General features: G+C 43.8%; 1 protein-coding gene across 2 annotated transcripts in view; it reads left to right on the forward strand.

The window, feature by feature from the left end:
* The window catches only part of oca2 (oculocutaneous albinism II), a 573,569-nt gene that overhangs the window by 235,205 nt on the left and 320,458 nt on the right, over positions 1-17,906 (forward strand). For both annotated transcript variants that reach the window (XM_078544815.1, XM_078544816.1), the window contains exon 10: positions 14,491-14,562. In XM_078544815.1, the coding sequence (XP_078400941.1) occupies positions 14,491-14,562 (72 nt within the window). The remainder of the gene's footprint in view (positions 1-14,490; positions 14,563-17,906) is intronic.

Raw genomic sequence — 17,906 nt, forward strand, 5'->3', positions numbered from 1 at the left:
ACAGAAAGGTCTTGCTGCAAAGTAACAGAAATTTTACTTCAGCACATTAAGGTGTCGATAATAATTCTAGCATCCTGATATTTCACATCGGGAACATTGGATCTGTACTATTTCATTAATTCGTCCATATGATGAGTCATGCACTGGATGCAGAAGTGAGTTAAAAGGACAGACAAATGAGTAGTTGGATTTTAAGGTGGTTTTTCCTCATTTTTGCTGGCCGGTCAGTTGCAGAAATTCTTTTTGTTATGAGCTCTGACATCGCCATATTTTGACCCGGTCCAGTTAATTGGGAATGGAGGAATGCTAGATCGGTGGGATTGCACAAGGGAAGGACTGTGGCTGTCCACTTTTGTTGCTTAGAATTTAGAGCACAGAAACCGGTCATTCGGCTCAACTGGACTGAGACAATGGGTGGGATTTTCCGGCCCTGCCTGCCGCTGGTATCGTCCAGTCCTGCCGAAAGTCGATGGACATTTGGCTGGGCTGCTGAACCTCCTGCAGAGGGTCCCACCACAACGGGGCCGGAAAATCTCGGCCAATGTTAGTACTCCACATGAGCCTCCTCTCACTACCCTTTACTTAAGCCTGCCAACATAACTTTCTACTTTTCTCTCTCTCATGTGCTTATCTAGCTTTCCCTTAAATGCACCTATGATATTCACCTCAGCTCCACCTTGAGGCAACGAGTTCCACATTCTAACCACTCGGCGTGATGCACTTTCTCTTGAATTCCCAATTACATTAATTAGTGACTATGGGCGGAATTTAATGCCCTCCCGTGTGCCAGGTTTAGTGGCAGGGGGGGCATTTAATTGGGCAGAAGAGTGGTGGGTGGGGACCATGCTGCCTTTCTGTCTCTGCCACCAATTGAGGCCCTTAAGTGGGTAATTATTGCCCACTTAAGGGCCCCATCCTGCCGCGCTGGTATTAACCCAGTGGTGGGTGATGGGCCCGCCATGCCAGGAGCACAACAAGCAAACCTGTGCTGCGTTGCTTGTGGGCTGTGGGGCGGGTGGGGGTTTTCTCGTTGAACACCACACCCCCCTCCCCAACATTTGCCTTGCACCATCATCCCTTTTGACATGAAATCACTCCTGCCTCCGCCCTAGCACTGACCTTTTTGTTCTTTTCTCCCCTGCCCTCTGTCCCCCCTCCTCTCTCCTGGCTCCATGCTTGTTTATAAACTGTTACAGCTCTATCTTATCCCAGTTCTGAAGGAAGGTCATCAACCTGACACATTTGGTTCAATTTTCACTCTGTGCAGGTGGCTGGTTTTTGAAATGAGTTAAACTCTCGCCTGTTAACTCCTCAGATGCTGCCTGACCTTCCGAGTGTTTCCAGCATTTTTTTGGTTTAATAGTCGTCAGGTAGCACAGAACTTGAGTAATGCTGAAAAAAGACATTTTATCGAAGCTTCTTGTCTTGCACTCATCAGGACAATATCAATCATACTAATGTCAGGGGAAGCAGCAACTTGACATTGGTATTCTTGTGATTGTCCTGATGAGTGTAAGACAAAAAGCTTTGACAAAATGTCTTTCCTCAGCAATTTTTTGTTTCGTTACAGGTTTCGAGCGGGCATATCATTTTGCTTTTGCTCCAGTCATTGGCCTCATTACAGCAGTGGAAATGGCCCAGTAGTGGTAGTTGCCTATCAAAGGACAAACAATGTCTATAAATAAATAAATGAATACATAAGGGAAATAAACTTGCAGGACTATGGGGGGGGGGAGGGGATGGAACTGATTGGTTTGTTCTCCAGGGAGCCAGCATGGATTCGATGGGCTGAATGGCCTCCTTCTGTGCTGTAATGATGCTACGACGCGCAGGAAATAAAATCACTTCTCCCTGTGCAGTCAGCCACCCAAATGCAGGCCTTTGTTGATGAAATATGGTGACCTAGGTTTACAGCCACAGAAAAGTGACCTGGCAGAGCAGCACAGGTTCTGTTTCAGTAACATGCTGCAGACCATCGCAGACTGCTCCTGAGAAGATAAAGATGCAGATTTATTCACTGTCTTGGAACAGCACATCATGGACTCAGTAATCCGCAACATGCCAAATGTGTACCAATTTAAGTCAGTGCTGATTCCAGGTGTCCACATAATATTGCCAACAAACTCAGTTACCAATCTATTATCACTGGTCCCGAAGGTCAACTAAAGCTCCACCACCTGCGAATCTAGTTATTTCTATTTGGCACAAACACACTTCTTCCAGTATTAGGGAGGAATTTTGCCCACATCAAGCAAGTGGTCTCAGCTCATGTGTTGATAGTGAAAGGAAAGACTTATTGTGTGCTTGGCTTCCTTACAGCTCATGCACTGCCACTAATTAGACTACCTTCAGCAGTGAGTAGCTTCAATACACAACAAGATCAGAGCTCAAAATTTGCAGTGAATCCTCTCGCATATCCGACAATTCAGAAAAATTGCAGATTATAGCTGTGAATCCCAATGCTCAGTATCATCCCAAGATACCGGCTGCTTGTTGATGTAAGCATGCGCAGGAGGCATCTCTGGATCAAATTTTGTGTCAGAGTATGACTAATTTATATATTATATTTTGCTTGGGAGTGAAATCAGTTGGGGCGTTTTAGCCATATGCATCATTTCGAGAACAAAGCGTGTAAAATGGTGCAGTTTTGTGCCCTGCTGACATTGAGTTTTAACAGCAGTGGGGTAGATTTTGACTTTGTCTAAGCGCATAAAATAGGTTGATAACATGTCAGCATCCTGTTTTACATCTCTGTCGATTTTCATTTCCATTGGAAGTCAATGGAAGTCAGTACTGCCAGCCTTTACAACCATAAGCCTGAGCTTGACATCCATCTTGCAATAGGGTCCATTCTATAGTGATTGAGGACTGGGCCCTTGGCTGATATCCAACCCTCTTTGCAATTGAGAGGCATTGAGGTTAATTGAGGTAGCATCCCAACTTCTGCCCTGCAGTGTCAACTTTGTCTCGGTGGAAGTATCCGTCTCTCTGAAGCAAATGGGCTGTGGGCTCAAGTCCCACTCCAGAGAAATGAGCACATAATTCAGGTTGACATGCCACTGCAGTACTGAGGGAGTGCTGCATTGTCAGTCTTTTGGATGAGATGTTAAACCAAGGCCCTGTCTCAGGTTGCCATAAAAGATCCCATCCCATATTTGGAAAAGAGCAGGCCCTTGTCCTGACCAATATTTATTCCTAAATCAACATCACTAAAAGCAGCAACTATCACACTGGTGTTTGTGGGAGCATATTGTGTTTCCTACATTGCAACAGTGGTGACACTTTAAAAGTACTTCAGTGGCTGCAAAGTCACTGGGTGCTTTATAAATGCAAGTTTCTCTCTTCTTATCTTGTAAATCAGCTGATGTCCACTGACTCAGTGCAACCTGCAAATGAAAGGTGGTGATGTTCCAGCTTGTACAGTTCAGTATGATGCCATGCCCTGCATTTACTCACTAATCCATATCAGGGATCATCGACAAGCTCTTATTAAAAGAGTCATGTTGTTCCCAGAGTGCTTTCAGAGAATTTCTAGGCACATTTGTCACAACATTGGCAGTGTGCATTTTCCTTGAATTGCCTCAGACTGCAGTAGCAGTCACCTGTAAATATATTTACTGTTTAAAGATTAAGAAGAAACATTTCCCTAATCTCCTCATTAACAACAATAAGTGCATTCCTCTCACAACTCAAACGTTTCTCAGGACGGTACGTCAGTGTTTTTCCTGTTTACAATAATATTAGTACCTTGTATCTTATTGTAGGCACTGTTTATAATTACTGTACTATACCAATTTCTCAATGAAGGGGGGGGAGGTTTAGAGAATCTACATGCACTGAAATGAACGATGGTAATTTTGAAATTTCTTTTGTGTCACCAGTTTGAGCATGATTTTCCTGGTGAGTTAAGCTTGAGTGAGCAGGGATAGAAGACCAGGTGGGAAGCCATTCTGCCAGCTCCTTACTGCTAATGCCACTTCCTAGGTAATATTATGCATATATTACCTGCCCAAATGAATGGCCATGTCACTTAGGTTACATATGTCACGCACACCTAAATTGGTGTCAACATGCTGTGACACATATTCATAACTGCAGCTTCATGCTTCCACCATTAAATGGAGCTTTTTAAGGTCTAGAAGCTTCAGATCCCATGACCTGCACACACCAGCCAGTGTTAGCTGGAGGATGGGCCAAAGATGATCCAAAAGGCCTCCATGTTTGTGGGGTTGGGATGAGCAGAAGTACAGCACAAAACCAGTTTTGGCCGCTGTTGTTACCAATCGAGTGTTCCCCCAGGGATCGATTTTTCACTGGCCTGCTTGCCCTGGGGCACTTAGTTTCCTGCTGCAGCCCGCTGGCCTATTGCAGCTGTGGCCAACTCCTCAAAGCTTATACTTCCGTGAAGATGAGTGGTAGGTGAGAAGACTGGACAGAATATGAAGAACAGCAAAAAATGACTAAAAGATTAATAAGGAGGAGGAAATTAGAGTACGAGAGAAAGCTAGCCAGAAATATTAAAACAGTAAGAGTTTCTGCAGGTATTTAAAAAGGAAAAGAGTAAGTAAAGTGGGTGTTGGTCCTCTAGTGAGTGAGTCGGGGGAATTAATGATGGGAAATAAGGAATTGGTGGATGAGTTGAACAGGTATTTTGTGTCTGTCTTCACTGTAGAGGATACCAATAACACCCCAGAAATAATTGTAAATCAGGAGGTGAAAGGGAGGGAGGAACTTAAAACAATTACAATCACCAGGGAAAGGCTACTGAGAAAATTATTAGAGCTAAAAGCTGACAAGTTCACAGGTCTTGATGGACTTCATCCTACATTGTAAAATAAGTGGCTGCTGAGATAATATGCATTGGTTGTAATTTTCCAAAATTCCCTAGATTCTGGAAAGGTCCCATTAGATTGAAAGGAGGGAGACAGAAAGCAGGAGACTATAGGCCATTAAGCTTAACATCTGCCATAGGGAAAATAACCACAGACCATAAGACCATAAGACGTTGGAGTAGAAGTAGGCCATTCGGCCTATCTAGTCTGCTCCTCCATTCAATGAGACCATGGCTGATCTGATAATCCTCAACTCCAGTTTCCTGCTTTTTCCTCATAACCATTGATTCCCTTAACTGATTAAGAATCTGTCTATCTCAGCCTTGAATGTATTTAGAAGCCCAGCCTCTACAGCCCTGTGTGGAAGAGTTCTACAGATTTACTACCCTCTTCAGAGAAGAAATTCCTCCTCATTTCTGTCTTAAATGGGTAACCCCTTACTCTGAGATTATGCCCTCTGGTCCTAGATTCTCCTACAAGGGGAAACAACCTCTCAGCATCTACCATGTCAAGCCCTCTAAGGATCTTACATGTTTCAATAAGGTCACCTCCCATTTTTCTAAACTCCAATGAGTACAGGCCCAACCTACTCAACCTCTCCTCGTAAGAAAATCCCTCCATATCTGGGATCAACCTAGTGAACCTTCTCTGAAATGCCTCCAATGCCAGTATATCTTTCCTTAGATGACCAAACTGCTCACAGTATTCTAGATGTGGTCTAACTAGTGCCTTGTGTAGTTTTATCAAGACTTCCCTATTTTTAAACTCCATTCCCTTTGAAATGAAGGCCAACATTCTTTATGCCTTCCCTATTATCTGCTGAACTTGTATGTTAGCTTTTTAGGATTCATGCACAAGGACCCCCAAATCCCTCTGTGCTGCAGCTTTCTGCAGTCTTTCTTCATGTAAATAATATTCAGCTCCTCTATTCTTCCTGCTGAAGTGCATAACCTCACATTTTCCCACATTATATTCCATCTGCCAAGTTTTTGTCCACTCACTTAACCTGTCTATATCCCTCTGTAGACGTTTTGTGTCATCCTCACCACTTGCCTTCCCACCTATTTTTGTGTCATTTGCAAACATGGCGATAGTACATTCATTTCCCTCATCCAAGTCATTAATATATATTGTAAATAATTGTGGCCCCAGCACTGATCTCCATGGCACTCCACTAGTTACAAGTTGCCATCCTGAAAATGCCCCTCTTATCCCAACTCTGTCTTCTATTAGTTAGCCAATCCTCTATCAATGCTAATATACTACCCCCACCACCATGGGCTCTTATTTTATTAAGTAGCCTTATGTGCGGTATCTTATCGATGCCTTTTGGAAATCTAAATATGTTACATCTACTGGTTCCCCTTTATCTATCCCGCTTGTCATGTCCTCAAAGAATTCTAATAAATTTGTTAGGCATGATTTCCCCTTCATGAAGCCACGCTGACTGTGCTTGATTATATTATGCATTTCTAAATGTTCTGCTATTATATCCTTTATAATAGACTCTAACATTTTCCCAATGATGGATGTTAAGCTAACTAGCCTTTAGTTACCTGTTTTTTGTCTCCCTCCCTTTTTGAATAAGGGTGTTACATTGGCAGTTTTCCAATCTTGTGGGACTTTCCAGAATCTAAGGAAGATTACTACCAGTGCATCCACTATTTGTGTAGCCACTTCCTTTAATATCCTGGGATGCAACCCATCAGGTCCAGGGGATTTATCGCCCTTTAGCCCCATTAGTTTCCTAAAATGCTGAAGTCTACTATTAAGGAGGTTATATTGGGGCACTGAGAAAATCTTAATGTAATCAGGCAGAGTTTACATGGTTTTGTGAAAGAGAAATCGTGTTTGACTAAATTATTGGAGTTCTTTGAGGAAGTAACAAGCAATAGGAATAAAGGGTTGTGCTGAACTTAAATTTCATTAAGACATTTGACAAGGTGCCACAACAAAGGTTACTCTGCAAAATAAGAGCTCATGGTCTACGGGGTAACATATTAGCATGGATAGATGATCAGTTAGCTAACAGGAAGCAGAGAGTAGATCATAGTGGACTATATTCAGGTTGGCAAGATGTGACAAGTGCAGTGCCACAGGGATCAGTGCAGGGGCCTCAACTATTTACAATTTATATCAATGGCTTGGATGAAGGGACCGCATGTATGGTGGCTAAATTTGCTGATGACATAAAGATAGGTGGGAAAGCAAGTTGTGAAGAGGACATAAGGAATCTGCAAAGGATATAGATAGGTTAAATGGGTGGGCAAAAATTTGGCAGATTTAGTGTAAGGTGGGAAAATGTGAACTTGTCCACTTTGGCAGGAAGAATATAAAAGCAGCAATATTATTTAAATGGAGAGAGATTGCAGAATTTTGCAATAGGATCTGGGTGTCCTGGTACATAAATCATAAGAAGTTAGTATGTAGATGCAGCAAGTGATTAGGAAGGAAAATTGAATGTTGTTGTTTATTACAAGGAGAATGAAGTATGAAAGTAGGGACACTTTGCTACGGTTGTACAGGGCATTGGTGAGACCATATCTGGAGTACTGTCAACTACAGTTTTGTCCTCCTTATTTAGGAAAGGATATTAGAAGCAATTCATATGAGGTTCACTCAACTGATATCTGGAATGAGGGGTGGGGGTTATCTTATGAGGACAGATTGGACAGGTTGGGCCAGCTTGGGAAGAATGAGAGGTGACCTTATTGCAACGTATAAGATCCTGATCCTTGGACTTGACAGGGTGGATACTGATAGGATGTTTTCCCTTGTGAGAGGGACTAGAACCAGGGGACACAGTTTCAAAATAAGGGGTTCCCCATTTAAGACAAAGATGAGGAGAATTTTTTTCTCTCAGAGGGTCATGAGTCTCTGGAACTCTCTTTCCTGGAGAATGGTGGAGGCAGGGTCAATTAATATTTTTGGGGCAGAAGTAGATAGATTCTTGAATAACAAGGTGCTCAAAAGTAATCGTGGGTAGGCAGGAATGTGGAGTGGAGGCCACAATCAGATCAGCCATGATATTATTGAATGACAGAGCATGCTCGAGGGGCTGAATGGCCTACTCCTGCTTCTAATTTTGTATGTTCATATGTGAGCATGGTTTGAGCCTCCTGACAGGACCAAAACGCAGCTGAACGACACGTTCTTCCAGCCAACTGCCAGCATACAGATCTTCCCAGAAATCTCCCCCTTTTTTCTTTTAGATGTTGGATACCAGGATATGAAAAAGTGAGGGTGATGTCAAATCAGCATAACCAACGACTATAGGGCAGAATTTTGCCCTTCGCGTGCAGGCTTGGCGGGGGGCGGGCGGGATGGTCGAGAAGCCGACCACGGAAGCCAATTTCACGCTGGAGGGCCAATTAAGGCCCCGCCCAGCGTGAAACGTGAGCGGCAGCGCCAAACGCTGCAGAGAGCTGCCTCAGGGAGATGAACTGATTTCGGGAAAAAAAAAATTAAAGCTCTTATAAATGTGATGAAACACATCCCCTCATGTCACTCTGTCACACGAGCAGGGGCATGTTTTTAAATCAAGCGTAAAATTCTTACGTGATTTTTATTTGCTTTAAGAAACCTCACCCCGCCCGTCTACGGCGCGTACCCGCCGAGCGAGATATCGCGATGACATCGGGACGCTCACCCTGACGTCATCGTGCGTCAGTTGACGCTCGGCCGGGTCACGTGCACCACGCCCGCCCGGCCGCCTGCCCGATCTAAAAATCCTGGCCGTGGTTTCACTGGAAGAGCAATGGAAAGTCCCGACTCTGCACGTGGACAGGGATTCCTCTTCGCTTCTGGTGAAGCTACGGCAGCGGAGAGCGGGAACAGCTCTGAGGAAAACCCTGGACAATGCTTGCTTTAATTGAGTGGACTTGACAGACCTGGGTTCATAGAATCAGAGCATTTACAGCACAGCATCAGACTATTCAATCTATTAATCCTGTGGCTGGACCTAGCTGTTCAATTAACAAGACCATTCTAAACCCTTCTGTCTGCCCTTCCTGCATACCCTTTAAATTCTTTGTTCTATTAACACTCCTGAGTAACTCTGCTAGATCTATGACTGGATTATTGATGTACCGCTTTATTTAGGAAGGCTGAATTCTGTTATTGCTGTCATTTTCTCTTGGCACCGATATTTTGATACCTGTGCCAATACTGACACAAATAAGACATTCAGAAAACATGCTGCTGTCTGCTTTTCCATTTAAATGTTCCCATTTAAATATTTAAATTCTCCATTTGAACAGGTTTGAGCAAGTGCCAAGGAGGAATGCCCATCAGTTAAAATTAATTCCAGGGCTTTGTCGCCGAGCGCACTGACACCAAGTAACATTCAGTCAAAATGAAGAGGAAGAAAACAGCCATGAATACTGGAAGTGCACAGTAGGTCAGGTAGAAAGAGAAAGATGGGTCATTGCTTCAGTCTGGAATCTGCGTCAGACCTGTCAAAAAAAATAGTTTAGGCGCAGGGCATAATAAGGATCAAGTTATTAAGGCAAAGAACCCTTGAGTGCATTGTAACTTTGTAAAATAAGATTCTTTGAGATAAAGAGGCAAAATTGCAGATCAGAAAATATTAGAGCAAAGTATATTCTCCCCTGTCCATCAGCTATCAGCGCTATTAACTTTGCTAAGAGCTTGTGTAAAATGCAGTATGTTTAATCATGCGACTGTTGCAAAATTATTTTGTGAGAAGCTCCTGATTTACAGCATGTTCTCCTAAATTCCCTCCTTTGCACCCGTCTGTCTTGGGAGATGATGGATTGTGCCCGGGGTGTATGTCACTTCTGAATTAAGCATTGACTGTTGTGGCTTTAGAAGCTGATTTGTGAGGGGCAGACCTTCTGCAGCGGGCACAGATGAATAGCATTGGCCCGAGGTTGTCTGATGCCTTTTTCCTTCCGGTGGGCTCTCTTTTTCACCATCTGGTCATTTCTTTTGTCCTCGGCTTTTTCCGTGCCCTTCTTGACTGCTTGTATCCAGCCAGCAGCAAGGACTTCCCATGCACTGACTCCGATCCCAGTCAAATTGAGGTCTCGCTTGCAGACATTCTTGTATTGCAGATGTGGGTGACCTGTTGGTCTAGTGCCAATAGAAAGCTCACCATAGAGCATGTCTTTGGGGAGTGGGATTGTTATCATCTATTCGGCTCAAATGACAAAGCCAATGGAGTTGTTACTCACCTAAGAGGGCAAGCATGCTGGGGTTCCCTGCATGCTGATGTACTTCTGCATTTGGTACTCTCTCCTGCCAAGAGATCCTATCTTCTTATATACTACACAGGGAAATATATTTACCATTGTAAGAGTTAAACAAGGACTTCTATTACTAAAACCAAAAGTCAGCGACTGTAAGAGTTAAACAGGGACTTCTATTAGGAAAACCAAAGGTCAGCAAAATTCTCCAGGTGAACCTTATACACCGTTTAAGGGGGCGGGACAGCTGGAGCTGGATAGAGGGCCAGTGATAAGTGGAGGCAAAGGAGAGATTGCCAAAGATGTCATAGACAAAAGGACAAAGGGGTGTTGACGGTGGTGATATTAGCTAAAGGATGTGCTAATGGTGACATTAAGGGTAGAAAGCAGGATGAGCAAGTGACAGATGGCCCTAGTGGGGGTGGGATGGGGGAGAAGGGATCGAAATCGGTTCAATTTCAAATCAATTTCTCTGCTCCTCTCACCCACTCTAACCTGTCTCTCTCTGAACGTGCCGCACTCCGTTTTCTCAGGTCCAACCCTGACTTTGTCATCAAACCTGCTGACAAGGGTGGTGCTGTTGTTGTCTGGTGCACTGGCCTTTACCTCGCAGAGGCTGAGCGCCAACTCGCAGACACTTCCTCCTACCTCCCCCTGGACCTTGACCCCACCACTGACCATCAAGCCATTGTTTTCAGGACTGTCACTGACCTCATCTCCTCTAGAGATATTCCCTCCACAGCTTCTAACCTCATAGTCTCCCAACCTCAGACGGCCCGCTTCTACCTCCTACCCAAAATCCACAAACAGGACCGTCCCAGCAGACTGATGGTGTCAGCCTGTTCCTGCCGCACGGAACTCATTTCTTGCTATTCTGACTCCATTCTCTCTCCCCTTGTCCAGCCTCTTCCCACCTACATCTGCAATTCCTCTGATGTCCTACATCATATCAACAATTTCCAGTTCCCTGGCCCTAATCGCCTCCTCTTCACCATGGACGTCCAATCCCTCTACACCTCCATCCCTGACCGGGATGGTCTGAGGGCTCTCCGCTTCTTCCTTGAACAGAGGCCCGAACAATCCCCATCCACCACTACTCTCCTCCGTCTGGCTGAACTTGTTCTCACACTGAACAATTTCTTATTAAACTCGTCTCACTTCCTCCAGGCCATGGGTACCCGCATGCCTGTCTCTTTATGGGGTATGTGGAACATTCCTTGTTCCAGTCCTACTCCAGCCCCCTCCCACAACTCTTTCTCCGGTACATCGATGATTACTTCGGTGCCGCTTCATGCTCTCGTCTGGACCTGGAAAAATTTATTAATTTTGCTTCCAATTTCCACCCCTCCATCATTTTCACATGGTCCATCACTGACATTTCCCTTCCCTTCTTTGACCTCTGTCTCAATTTCTGGTGATAGACTGTCCACCAATATCCATTACAAGCCTACCAACTCCCACAGCTACCTTGACTACAGCTCCTCACACCCCGCTTCCTGTAAGGACTCCATCCCATTCTTTCAGTTCCTTCACCTCCGTCACATCTGTTCCGATGATGCCACTTTCCAAAACAGTTCTTCTGACATGTTTTCCTTCTTCCTTACCCGAGGTTTTCCACCCACGGTGGTTGACAGGGCCCTCAACCATGTCCAGCCCATCCCCCACGCATCCGCCCTCACACCTTCCTCTCCCTCCCAGAACCATGATAGGGTCCCCCTTGTCCTCACTTATCACCCCACCAGCCTTTGCATGCAAAGGATCATCCTCCGCCATTTCCGCCAACTCCAGCATGATGCCACCACCAAACACATCTTCCCTTCACCCCCCCTGTCGGCATGCCGTAGGGATCGTTCCCTCCGTGACACCCTGGTCCACTCCTCCATCACCCCCTACACCTCAACCTCCTCCCATGGCACCTTCTCATGCAACCGCAGAAGGTGCAACACCTGCCCCTTTACTTCCCCCCTGCTCACCGTCCAAGGGCCCAAACGGTCCTTTCAAGTGAAGCAACACTTCACTTGCACTTCCCTCAATTTAGTCTATTGCATTCACTGCTCCCAATGTGGTCTCCTCTACATTGGAGAGACCAAACGCAGACTGGGTAATCGTTTTGCGGAACACCTTTGGTCTGTCTGCAAGCATGACCCAGACCTTCCTGTCGCTTGCCATTTCAACACACCACCCTGCTCTTATGCCCACATGTCCGTCCTTGGCCTGCTGCAATGTTCCAGTGAAGCCCAACTCAAACTGGAGGAACAGCACCTCATCTTCCGACTAGGCACTTTACAGCCTTCCGGACTTAACATTGAGTTCAACAACTTCAGTTCATGAACTCTCTCCTCCATCCTCACCCCCTTTTTGATCCCTTTTTTCTAATAATTATTATATATTTTTATATATATATATATTTTTCTTTTCCCACCTATTTCTATTATTATTTAAAAAATTTATTTCCATCCATTGTTTTATCTCCACCTTTTAGCCTATTTCGATCCCTTCCCCTTCCCCACCCCCTCTAGGGCCATCTGTCACTTGCTCATCCTGCTTTCTACCCATAATGTCACCATTAGCACATCCTTTAGCTAACATCACTACCACCAACGCTCCTTTGTCCTTTTGTTTATGAAATCTTTGGCAATCTCTCCTTTGCCTCCACCTATCACTGGCCTTCTATCCAGCTCCACCTATCCGACCCCCCTTAAACAGCTTATATATCACCTCTTTAGTTCTGAAGAAGAGTCATACGGACTCGAAACGTTAACTCTGTCTTCCTCTCCACAGATGCTGTCAGACCTGCTGAGTTTTTCCAGCAATTCTTGTTTTTGTTTCGGATTTCCAGCATCCACAGTATTTTGCTTTTATCTTGAACCTTATACACTATAGGGCCAATATTAGCAGAACTCTCTCGACAGACCTTGGGGATCATAAGGGATTAACTGGATAGGAGACAGAAGGGGTTGGGGGGGAGGTTGTGTGGATGAGGATAAACAGATAAGGTAAAGACAAACAGTGCCAGAGACGGAGCAAGGGTAGAATGAGATAAAGAGGCCCTGCTTGCGTAAGTGAAAGATATGTACCTGGGACTGGAGACATTTGCTTATTATGCGATTATGTACTGACAAGATTGGAATTTGAATAACGCAATGCGTATGTGACTAGTTGTGTATAAAAAACATGGTTTTCCTGTAAACGGTAGAATTCTGTTTTAGCTAGTCTAAGTCAGACTCTCCCTGTATTCTTTTGAATAAAATGAATATCTAAGTCTCCTGTGGTCAATTCTTAGAAGGCACCACAACACCATATTAGCCACCCCTCGTTCTGTGCTATATTGTTTGAACTCTGTTAGATTGCCTCTGGATGATAATATTTGAGTTGACAATGAGTTGGTTGCCTGTTTTCCCTTTCTTCTGATTTACGTTCCAAGTGAAGACAATGTAAATGAAAATTGGAAGATGTGTGTAACAGGAGGCTCATTTTCTGCCAAAGTTAAATTGACCCAAATTTTGTCATGACTATGGGGTATAACATGAATATCAGCTCCACTGATATCATGAATGATGGTGCTGCTCAAATATCCCATGCAACAATTCTAAGTTAATTTAGTAATTTTGATTGTTTAAGCTAACCCGGTCAGAAAGTCGCTGAAGGGATCAAAAATGGGGTTATCTGGTCTATGAAGCATTGATTTCAAATGCACTTCTACATCCTCTGTGATTGGTACCCCATCCACAAACGTTCCCCCCCCTCCACCACCGAGGCACAGTAGCAGCAGTGTGTACCATCTACAAGGTGCACTGCAGGAACTCAGCAAGGCTCCTTAGACAGCACCTTCCAAACCCACAGCCTCTACCATCTAGAAGGCCAAGGGAAGCAGACACATAGGAACACCACCAATTGGAAGTTCCCCTCCAAGCCACTTACTATCGTGACTTGGAACTAAGTCGCCATTCCTTCACTGTTGCTGGCTCAATATCACTCTAACAGCACTTTGGGTGTACCTACACCACATGGATTGCAACGGTTCAAGAAGGCAGTTCACCACCACCTTCTCAAGGGCAATTAGAGGCAACTCACAGTTGTGAGTCTTTGGAACTCTCTTGCTGAAAAGGTGCTGGAAGCAGAATCTTTGAATATTTTTAAGGCAGAAGTGGATAGATCCTTGGTAAGTAAGGGGTTGATAGGTTATTGGGGGTAGGTGGGATGCAGATTTGAGGTTAACTGTCAGATCAGCCATGACCTTAGTATATGGCGGAGCAGGCTCGAGGGACCGAATGGCCTACTCCTTGTTTGTATGTTCGTAATTGGGGATGGGCAATAAATGCTGGCCTAGCCAGTGACGCCACATCTCATGGATGAATTTTTTAAAAATTCTCTCCTTCTTAGAGTCCACCTTCCTGATTGTTATGTTGGATTAAATAATTATGCATGTTTTTTGTGTGCTGTGATTTCAGATTGTTCATAGATCTTTGGCTGCCATGTTGGGATCCCTGGCAGCTTTGGCTGCCCTGGCTGTGATTGGTGATGTAAGTGTTTTCCTCATTCCCAGTACATTTCAACAGCTTTTATGTTGAATCTTTGCAAAGATCTGTCAGGAAAGTAAAGGTACGATTGATGATGTTATGACGTGGTTTGCTCTACCAAAACACAAGCCCTTGGCTCATTGTCTGCCGATGCCTCACCCCGAGCCGTTCTTCTTGGCAGTCTTTGCTGGTGGTGGTTTGCCATTGCCTTTTGCTCTTGGGCAGGGTGAGGAGACAGGCCCAAGTCTACTTCAGCCGGAACGGGAATCGAACCCATGCTGTTAATTTGAATGCCATGCTGGCCATTTAAGTCAACTGAGCTAACTGGCCCCTACCGTTGATGAAGAACCTGGACTTAGGCTGATAGTGGGAAAATATTACAATGTTCATCTAATATTCCCACTGCTATTTCAATGAAGATATAAAACGTGATTTAACAATGAATGTAACAAAATATCCCACGGGGCAATTTCAGGATTGAAGTAGCAGGTATTTGTGAACAAAAGTTACTGATTTTCGAAATGCTGTAATATCAGTGTATGCAAATCTCTCAAGCAACCTCCTACATAACTGTATACACGTGAAAGAACAGTTTGCTCAGTATGTTCGAACCAGAGAAAGAAACCTTTGATGTGGTAACCGTGCCAAAAACATTTGCGTTGGTGACTTCATGAAACAATTTAACCGTTGGAAAGGCACATATTTTGGTACATGTGGGCAATAAAAGCTGGCCATTCTAGTGACACCAAACGCGCATTTATAAAATGCTTTTAACACAGTAAAACATCCCACAGTGCTTCAATGGAGCATTAACAAACAACATTTGGCATCACGCCTCATAAGGTGATATTAGGATGGATGATCAAAGCTTAGTCAAAGAGATAGGTTCTCAGGAGTGCCTGCAAGAAAGAGAGAGAAGAAGCAAAGTGGAGAGGCGTAGGGAGGAAATTCCAGATTTTAGCACCTAGGCAGCTGGAGGCATATCTGCCGATGGTGAAATGATGAAAACCAAGGATGCACAAGAGGCCTGAATTGAAGGAGTGCAGAGATGTTGGAGGGTTGCTGGGCAGGAGGAGATTATAGAGATAGGGAGAGGGCGAGGCCTTGGAGCAATCTGAAAACATTGAGGAGAATTTTAATATTGAGGCTTAACCCAATAATAAATTGAAAAAAAACCTGCTGTTCATTCCTAACCCTCTAACGTTTTTATTTCCCATTCTCCATGCTGTCCCCCACCACTCAGATTTCTCTAGGGGAAGGATAGCCCATGGTTTAGTTGATCACATTTATCACTTTATCACACAGTCAGTTATTGAGCTTTTCACTTCAAGTAAGATCAACTCAACAATATCCCTCCCTCATTTTAACATAGGTGGAATCAAGTTAGTTAGATGTATTTTGCAAGTGGTCTCCCATAATCATGGGTAATTTTACTGAACTGACTCACCTCCCCTAACCAAAGGTCTTGTGGCTTTTGTCCGTCATTTTTTTTTGGCTTAAATGTTTTCTTGTTTTCTTTTCTCCTGCTTCTCTGTAATCTTCCATTTATCTTTAGCACTTCAATTTGAATTTAGAATCAGCATCTCCTGGCTCCCGTGTCTACATAATCCTTCTTTATCTTTTTCAATTAGCTCAAGTCTTTTCTTGTCATGGTTTTGCATGCCTGGTGGCACTTGCTGAAGCACAGCAAAATGTGTTAGTTTTGGTGAAAGGGATAATGTGGGTCCATGTCAGTTTTCAGAGGTGCATTTTGAGGTGGGTATGGACTCTGCAAATTACCACAGCTTTTCATATTGACTACAGTCTTCTTTCATAGTTTATCTAATCTCACTTTTTTTTCTCCACTTTCATATACTTTAAAACCTTTGCTCCTGACTTTCTGTATTGCCTATCGTCTGCACACTATATACTTATTTTTTAAACCTTTTGCAACCGTTTCTGTATTTATCAATGAGTCCCCGGCTTTTGATATACCACCTTTGCTTTTAGTCAGAATGTGTTTAAAGTGTGCCTTGTCCACCTTGCATCTAACTATCTGCCACTGCTGGCCTCCTGCTTAATCATAGAATCGAGCACAGAAGGGGACTGAGCAGCCCTGTGCCAGCTCTTTGAAAGAAATGTCCAATTAGTTCAAACCCCCTGCTCTTTCCAAATAGCGCTGCAAACTTTTCCTTTTCATGTATATATCTAATTCCCTTTTGAAATTTATGATTGAATTTGCTTCCTACACACTTTCAGGCAGTTCGCTACATAGAAAAAAATATCCTCATCCGCTTCTTACTCATTTTCCAATTATTTTAAATCTGTATCCTTTGGTTGCTGATTCTCCTGCCAGCAGAAACAGTTTCTCCTCAATTACTCTTTCAAGGCCCTTCAGAATGTTGAAGACTTCTATTAAATTGCTCCCTAATCCTTTCTGCTCTAAAGAGAACAACTTCTGCGTCTCCATTTTTCCCAAATAAATGAAGTCCATCGATCCTGCTATTGTTCTAGGTAAATCTACCTGGGCAGCTTCTCCAAAACCTTGACAAATGATCTGCCAACTCTTCCAGTTAATTAATGTGCCGGATCTCCTTTAACCCCACTTGAGTTAGCTAATGGAGTAACTATGTGCTGCATAAACCTCCACTTAGAGCTGGAATGTGAATGATGCAGATAAATGAGAGATGTAGGAGAACAACAAAGGCCTAATTGCTTGGACTCTTCAATCATTCCTCCGAGCTGCTTCACCCAGTTGTCTCCATATAGCTGCGATAATTATGAAGGGCCGAGTCATTAGATCTGACCCAAGCTGGGGGAAAAGAATAGCGACAGGGTTTGAAAAATCAATTGATGAACGGTGAACTTCAAGAAACCTTAATTTCTATGTTTGCTGCTGGCGACTTTGATCTTCTACAGAAAGACAAATTGGCCTGCAGAGAAAGTACCTTTTAGCTAAGTTCAGCAGGCTGAAGGGAAAATCAGTTTTTGCTCCTGAAATGAAATAAGACAAAATGTGAAGTAAAAAAACACTTCATTTGGACACAACCTTTGTTTCTTTACTATATCCATTACCACTCTCTTTGGCTGTTACATTGTGAAATCTTTTTGTTATTATTGTGAATTCAGTAAATTCTAATTCCGTGCTGAAAGCACTCGATGAAGATGAGCTGACGTTTAGAAAAGAACTTGCATTTATGTATCCTGTCTTGGCTAGGCTCAGAAACCTATTCGGTGTGCAAAGAGACCACTTAGCGACGTGACAATGGCCGTGATTTACTAGGCTAGGCCTCAACTGTATTGTCTTCAATTCTGGGCACCACACTTTAGGGAGGATGTGTAGGCCTTGGATAGGGTCCAAAAAAGAG

Source organism: Cetorhinus maximus, chromosome 7 (genome assembly GCF_964194155.1).
Source record: "Cetorhinus maximus chromosome 7, sCetMax3.hap1.1, whole genome shotgun sequence".
NCBI lineage: Eukaryota > Metazoa > Chordata > Chondrichthyes > Lamniformes > Cetorhinidae > Cetorhinus > Cetorhinus maximus.